At 34.4% G+C, this 8,213-nt stretch overlaps 1 protein-coding gene across 1 annotated transcript; it reads left to right on the forward strand.

Moving 5' to 3' along the window:
* Window positions 1-320: 320 nt before the first annotated feature.
* On the forward strand, window positions 321-1,677 carry LOC146650763 (gamma-crystallin M3-like). Its single transcript, XM_085385187.1, has 3 exons — window positions 321-380; window positions 473-715; window positions 806-1,677. The coding sequence occupies exons 1-3, from the start codon at window positions 348-350 to the stop codon at window positions 1,082-1,084; spliced, it is 555 nt and encodes a 184-aa protein (XP_085241313.1). The 5' UTR covers window positions 321-347; the 3' UTR covers window positions 1,085-1,677.
* Window positions 1,678-8,213: the final 6,536 nt, after the last annotated feature.

Genomic DNA, 8,213 nt, shown 5'->3' on the forward strand with positions numbered 1-8,213 from the left:
CAGTCAATTTATTTTTCATATTCTACAGTGGAAACAAGCATGTTCACCGTGAAAAACAATTCAAACACCCAGTTTTGACAGTTTATGTGTGACACGGGTCATAAGCACGGTTGAAAATGCATTCTGTAAAAAGAGAAAAGGCCTTTCTAAAGACTGCTGGTGCCCAGTGTCTATAAAAAAAATGGACCTAACCTTTGCTTTCTGTGGGCCTCACTAGCAAGTTGCTGAGTAATGGGTTCTCTGGTGTAGGGGAGGGGTTTCTTTACGTTTGGTCAGGTATAAAAGAAAAGGGTTAAACCAGGTAGAGAACAGGACAGAACAGGAGTAACTACTCACTTGCAGGCAACATGAGCAACACTGGCATGAACATGAGGGGCAAGGTACAGATTTCTTTCTTTTTTAATCAACAGTGATTACTGCTTCCAAATAACTGCTGCTTTTTAAAGAAGGATTTTATTTTGCTGTTTTTCAGATCATCTTCTACGAGGACAGGAACTTCCAGGGTCGCTCCTATGAGTGCATGAGCGATTGCGCCGACATGTCCTCCTACCTGAGCAGGTGTCACTCCTGCAGGGTGGAGAGCGGCTGCTTCATGGTCTATGACCGCCCCAACTACATGGGAAACCAGTATTTCATGAGGAGGGGCGAGTACGCTGACTACATGAGCATGATGGGCATGTCAGACTGCATCAGGTCTTGCCGTATGATCCACATGGTAGGAAAGCTGTGCTGTGGATATAATTTTCCTCCAGATAGGCTTGAATTATATATTCAAATTCTTTGTTGTGAACTGTTTCCCCTACAGTACAGAGGCCAGTTCAGGATGAGGATCTATGAGAGGGAGAACTTCGGTGGTCAGATGTACGAGCTGATGGACGACTGCGACAACATCATGGACCGCTACCGCATGTCCGACTGCATGTCCTGCAACGTGATGGATGGCCACTGGCTGATGTACGAGCAGCCCCACTACAGAGGCAGGATGATGTACCTGAGGCCCGGAGAGTACAGGAGCTTCAGGGAGATGGGAATGAGCGGGATGAGGTTCATGAGCATGAGGCGCATCATGGACTCCTGTTACTAAATGTTCACTGTCCAATGCCACTAAATAAAATAATTTTACAGTACTTTGACCTTTGTCGAGATTATTAATTAACTCATCATGAAAAAAATGATACATTGTTGTGATACATATATATACTGAAAATATTTGAAGTTTTATAATTTTATCTGCAACAAACACAATAGCAAGCAAATATTGATTCTAAATTGTATTCAGCTGATGATACCTGATAATATAAAGTGTGATCTTGAATAGAATACCAATTAGCATTTTCAAAAACTGAAAGATAAAATCAAAATAAGGGAATTTTCAAACAATTGTCAAAGTAACATGTTTTCTGTTTATGTCATGTGTAAGTGTCATCTGACTGACACTAACTTGGTCATAAAAACATCTGATGATGCTAATCTATGTTAAATTTTTTAGCTTAAAATTTGGTTTTATGCATCATTAATAGTTTAAGTTTCTTTTATTCTTATTTTCTTATTTTTAATCACTAAATGAATTCTGAAACTATCTGTCCAGTATTTAGCTACAAGCTACAAGTGCTTAAAAATTGCTTGAGGATACGGTTGAAGTGACTCAGACCTACACCCTATAATGAAGTTGTAAATACTGTGACATGTTGTATATTTATTAATAAAAAATTTGTTGCCATCATATACATGTATTGGGGTTTGTTTGTTTTTTCGTTTTAAAGGTGATGTGTCTAATATAAACAATCCCAGAAATTATTCAGTTTTTAACAATGACTCTGTTTGCATCAGGAACAATACAGACAGTGAGTCATTATTTACTGTGTTTGGATAATTGGTCATTGTGGTTTTACTCCTGAAGTTAAAAACAAGACACTTAAAAAAAATCAGACATTTATTTAGATTGTTGTACTGTGAAAGTTAATTCTAACATGTTGCATATTAAGAAAATACTGATTGTGCCATCTGTTTCCACTTGTATTATTATTTTTATTTATTATTTGGTGCAAGAAAAGACAATGGTTGCCATAAGCTCAATTCATAAATAAAGAGCCAAAAGGTTCTAAAAGGCTAAATCTAAATACAGAGTATTTAGATTTAGCCTTTTTACAGAGTAAAATACAATTATCAATTTGAGAAATATTTATATTATTTAAGAAGGCAATCAAATCAGATACTACAAGAATCGAACACTGCAAAATTATGCAAACATAATGTTAAAAACAGACACATAAACCATGCTAAAACTGAATATATCTATAATCCTCCAAATAAATGATCATGATGATGACAATTAATAGTGCAAATTCTACAAAATGTTTTTCAGTTTCTGAGTTGCTGATTTTAACTTATGTCCAGAAAAAAATGTGCAATAAACATCTACATTCCATTAGCATGCACTGTGAGTTCTTTCTACTTTACAAAACCTTAATCAATTATTTTTATGTTACTCTGATTGAAGGTCTCTGGTTTAATGCATCTAAATGGGCACGACAACCTTAGAGCTGAGAATAGAGGCTTTGTGTTACTCGTCAAAAGGTTTTGATTGATTGATTGATTGAATCTTTATTTTGAACATGTTGAAAAAGTATAAAAAAAAATAGAATTAAAAGAGACAAATGAACAAAGCAAACAAAAGGAAAACGAGCAACCACAACTCCAAATAACGTCCATGTTCAAAAAGGAGCAGGAAGAAGCATAAGCTTATTTAATCCCACCCCTTTTCCACTATCTAGTATCAATAGACTACAGAAATACCTCCTTGCAATTACATTATATGTTATGTGTAATTTTTTTTTTTTTTTTTTTTTTTAATATATACACATATATGTTTCTATCTATCCATACCTACGTATATACACACATACGCACATATACACATTTTCAATAACCCTATTAACACCTGAAGGATACACAACCTACAATTTTATATATATTTAATATATATATACACATATATATATACACACATACATACACACACATACACATATATATATATACATATATATACATATACATATATACATATACACATATATATATATACACATACATACATACATACATATACATACATATACACATACATATATACCCATACCAACAAACCCGTGCATGCGCACACACATGAAAATATTAGACAAGAACACCCTATCAAATCTCTACCTTTTCCCTGTACCCTGTAAAAACCATATCCTTAAACCGCTTTTTAAACTGCGCCATGCTTGGACATTGCTTCATATCTTTACTTAGTCTGTTCCACAGCTTCACTCCACACACAGAGATGCAAAAACTTTTTAATGTTGTACGGATACGAGGATGTTTTAAATTTAATTCCCCCCTCAAATTGTATCCCCGTTCCCTTTTAGAAAACATTTTTAGAATATTGTCAGGAAGCAGGTTATTTATTGCTTTATATATAATTTGTGCTGTGAGAAAATGAACCAGATCTGTGAATTTTAGAATTTTTGATTTTAAGAATAGTGGATTTGTATGATCTCTGTAACCAGTTTTATGGATTATCCTTATGGCCCTTTTTTGTAATATAAAGATTGATGATAGCGAACATTTGTAAGTATTGCCCCAAACCTCTGCACAGTAATTCAAATACGGTGCAATCAGGGAACAATAGAGAATGTGGAGTGATTTGTGGTCCAGAATGTGTTTTACTTTACTCAAGATTGAGACACTTCTTGAAATTTTGTTATGTATATGATTTATATGAGACTTCCAGTTTAATTTATCATCTATAATCACACCAAGAAACTTATGTTCAAGTACTCTTTCAATTTCCACACCATCTACATGAATCTGCACTTGTGCATTTCTAAGGGAATTCCCAAATAAGATAATTTTAGTTTTACTTAGATTTAGCGATAGTTTGTTCCTGTTAAACCATTTTTTAATTTTGCACATTTCTGAAGTAATTGTATCCAGCAGCTCCTTTAGATTCCCCCTAGAACAAAAAATATTTGTGTCATCTGCAAATAATACTAATTTTAATATATCAGATGCCTTACAAATATCATTTATATAAATAATAAATAATTTTGGACCCAGTACAGAGCCTTGTGGAACACCACAAGCAATGTCCAAGCATGATGAGGAATGGACACCCAGCTTCACAAATTGTTTCCGGTCACTTAAATAATTTTTCACCCATTGCAGTACAACCCCCCTAATCCCATACCGTTCCAGTTTATTAATTAATATGTCATGATTGATTGTGTCGAATGCTTTCTTGAGATCCAGAAATACTCCAGCTGCATACTGTTTCTGATCTATAGCATTCGTAATCTCCTCAATTGATTCGATTAATGCCAGAGATGTTGATCTTTTTGATCTGAATCCATATTGACTGTCAGAGAGTAATTTATATTTATCTAAGAATTTGTCTAATCGTTTATTAAACAGGTTTTCTAGGATTTTGGAGAATTGTGGTAGTAAAGAAACAGGCCTGTAATTTGTGAAGTGGCGTCTATCCCCGGTTTTATACAGCGGCACAACTTTAGCTATTTTCATTTTGTTTGGCACTTTTCCCGTCTGAAATGATAAGTTGCAAATATATGTTAGAGGTCCTACAATTCCTTCAATCACCTTCTTGACGATTTTCATGTCAATATCATTACAATCAGTGGATGTTTTATATTTACACATGTGTACAATGTCAATTATTTCTTTTTCCTCCACTGATGTGAGGAACATTGAGTTAGGGTTCCTATCAATCAGGTTTTCACTACAGTCTACTGATGGCAGTGACTCAGGAATTTGTTCTGCCAGTTTTGGTCCAATATTTACAAAATAATGATTAAAGCTGTTGACCTTATCAGCAGTGTTTTCCATAAGATTGCCATTATCGATAAAGTATTGTGGATAACTTTGTTGTCCAGAATTATTTTTAATGATACCGTTTAAAACATCCCATATTCCTTTCATATTATGTTTATTGTTGTTCAATATTTTACTATAATACTCCTTTCTACATACACGTATAATATTGGTCAACTTATTTTTGTATTTTTTATATTTATTTTCAGCTTCTTTTGTTCTTTGTTTTAGGTATTCCCTATAGAGTGTATTTTTCTTTTTACATGCATTTTGTAAACCCTTAGTGAGCCATGGTCTATCTGAATATTTGTGCTTTCTGTTGTATTTTATTGTTGGACAGTTTTTATCGTACAACTCCATGAATATTCTTAAAAATATGCCATATGCAATATCAATATCAGCTTCTTTGTACACCTTGTCCCAGTCCTGATTTAATAGATCGTTCTTAAGTGCATTCATAGTTTCTTCTGTCCTTACACGTCTGTATCTCAGTTGTTCTTCATGCTGATTTTTCTTATAATTAGTGTCATAAACTGCAAAAACTGGTAGGTGATCACTGATGTCATTAATTAATATTCCGCTCACAATGTTGTTTTCCATATTGTTAGTGAAAATATTGTCAAGTAAGGTGGCACAATGTGGTGTAATTCTGCTAGGCCTGGTTATTTTAGGATGTAAACTCAAACTGTACATAGTGTTTAGGAATTCGTCGGTCATTTTATGCTTTTTTGGATTCAACAGGTCAATATTAAAATCACCACAGATAAACATAACTTTTTGATTTGTTTTAGAGAATATTTCCTCTATGAAGTCATTAAATACTTGAATACTAGAGCCAGGTGTTCTATATATACAGCTAATTATTACATTTTTTTCTTTTTCCTTATAAATTTCAATTGTTATACATTCTAGTAAATTATCAATTACAGTTGTCATACTTTCTACCACCTTGTAGTTTAGGTTTTTATCCACATACACAGCTACTCCCCCTCCACTCTTGTTCCTTCTATTTACAAAATTCACTTCATATCCCTCCAGTCCAAAGTCCATTCCTTTCTCCGCATTGATCCATGTTTCAGAAATGGCAATAATTCCAAATGGATTTGTCAACTCATTTAGATATTCCTTTATATTGTTGAAGTTGGCATACAGACTTCTGCTATTAAAATGGATTATTGATAATTTATTTTCCGTGTTGATGGTGTGCTTAAACTGTTCATCAGTGAAGTAGCAGCAGTTACAGCTGATGTTGTAGAAGAAATTATTTTCCGGGTCTATATCCTTTTCTAAGTCTAGAACATTATGGTCTGTGTATTGAAATGTTCTCAGTTCCAGATTATCATAAAGAGAATTCCAATGAGTCATGTTGATATTGTTGCCGGATGCAGATGAAGTTCTTTTGGACTGTGCCATGTGTTGTGTTGTGTGTCACGTCACATGTGTATTCATACCTCCAGAGTAAGTTGACCTCAGTATTTGTCCAGCTCTTCCATATTTCTGATGACCAACACTTTGGCTTGTTCCGGTGTTCCATTGAGTTTAATGAATACTTTGCAGTTGGTGGTCCATGTATTTTGAATTTTTCCCTGTTTCTTCAAGTAACGTGCTTTCCTGGCAATGTCCGCATTTCTTTTTATCAGATGTTCGTTCATGAAGACATCGGATCCTTTCAGTTTCCTTCCTTGTTTTAACAGTGCTGTTTTCTGTTTTCTGATTGCAAATCTCACAATGATGGCTGGTTTGTTACTGTCATTTTTTCGGGGTAGAGGGTGGCAAGCCTCAATGTTGTTATAATCCACTTCCACACCTTTGGACCGTAGAAAGGTAACCACTTGATGCTCCGTGGAGTTGACATCTTCCTCTCCTGACATCTTCCTTATGTTACTCTGATTGAAGGTCTCTGGTTTAATGCATCTAAATGGGCACGACAACCTTAGAGCTGAGAATAGAGGCTTTGTGTTACTCGTCAAAAGATACTACAAGAATCGAACACTGCAAAATTATGCAAACATAATGTTAAAAACAGACACATAAACCATGCTAAAACTGAATATATCTATAATCCTCCAAATAAATGATCATGATGATGACAATTAATAGTGCAAATTCTACAAAATGTTTTTCAGTTTCTGAGTTGCTGATTTTAACTTATGTCCAGAAAAAAATGTGCAATAAACATCTACATTCCATTAGCATGCACTGTGAGTTCTTTCTACTTTACAAAACCTTAATCAATTATTTTTATGTTACTCTGATTGAAGGTCTCTGGTTTAATGCATCTAAATGGGCACGACAACCTTAGAGCTGAGAATAGAGGCTTTGTGTTACTCGTCAAAAGGTTTTGATTGATTGATTGATTGAATCTTTATTTTGAACATGTTGAAAAAGTATAAAAAAATAGAATTAAAAGAGACAAATGAACAAAGCAAACAAAAGGAAAACGAGCAACCACAACTCCAAATAACGTCCATGTTGTTATAAGTGAGGGATAAAACAGCTTCAGTTTTTACAGAATGAAGGCAAAATTGTACACGGCTTCTTTAGTTATGGTAAGGGTATAACAAACATTAAGCCATAGGTAAAAAATCTCTCCTTTATTTTGGAGAAAGCCAAAACTGACTTTTTGGGGGTAAAGTTTGTGGTGTTTTCTTTGTGCCCTTGGCTAAGACTGGGAGAATAATTTAATAAAAAGAAACATCACACATTGTACAGTTAGAGTTAGTGTTAAGGTGGGGTCATCACCTACCCAAAGGTCAAACGATCAAAAACATCAAACAAACACTCTGTAATTAACACTAATCTCACAGTTACATGATATCATACTTGCATTTGTCTAACACAGTCAATATTTTGTTGATGTATTCTTCCTCCTCTTTATCCGTTTGAGGATTTATAACCAAAATACAATATAAACAATTTCTGATGGAGTACGATGTAGTTGTATGTAAATGTATCAGCAACTAATTTAAAATGTCTTGTTGCTACAGTCAATTTATTTTTCATATTCTACAGTGGAAACAAGCATGTTCACCGTGAAAAACAATTCAAACACCCAGTTTTGACAGTTTATGTGTGACACGGGTCATAAGCACAATTCTTAACAATTACATGGGCCAACCTATTCACATTTCACAAGCACGGTTGAAAATGCATTCTGTAAAAAGAGAAAAGGCCTTTCTAAAGACTGCTGGTGCCCAGTGTCTATAAAAAAAATGGACCTAACCTTTGCTTTCTGTGGGCCTCACTAGCAAGTTGCTGAGTAATGGGTTCTCTGGTGTAGGGGAGGGGTTTCTTTACGTTTGGTCAGGTATAAAAGAAAAGGGTTAAACCAGGTAGAGAACAGG

This window comes from Rhamphochromis longiceps, linkage group LG16, assembly GCF_057381845.1.
Source record: "Rhamphochromis longiceps isolate RC_006_pf linkage group LG16, R_longiceps_female_GT1.1, whole genome shotgun sequence".
Taxonomy (NCBI): Eukaryota; Metazoa; Chordata; class Actinopteri; order Cichliformes; family Cichlidae; genus Rhamphochromis; species Rhamphochromis longiceps.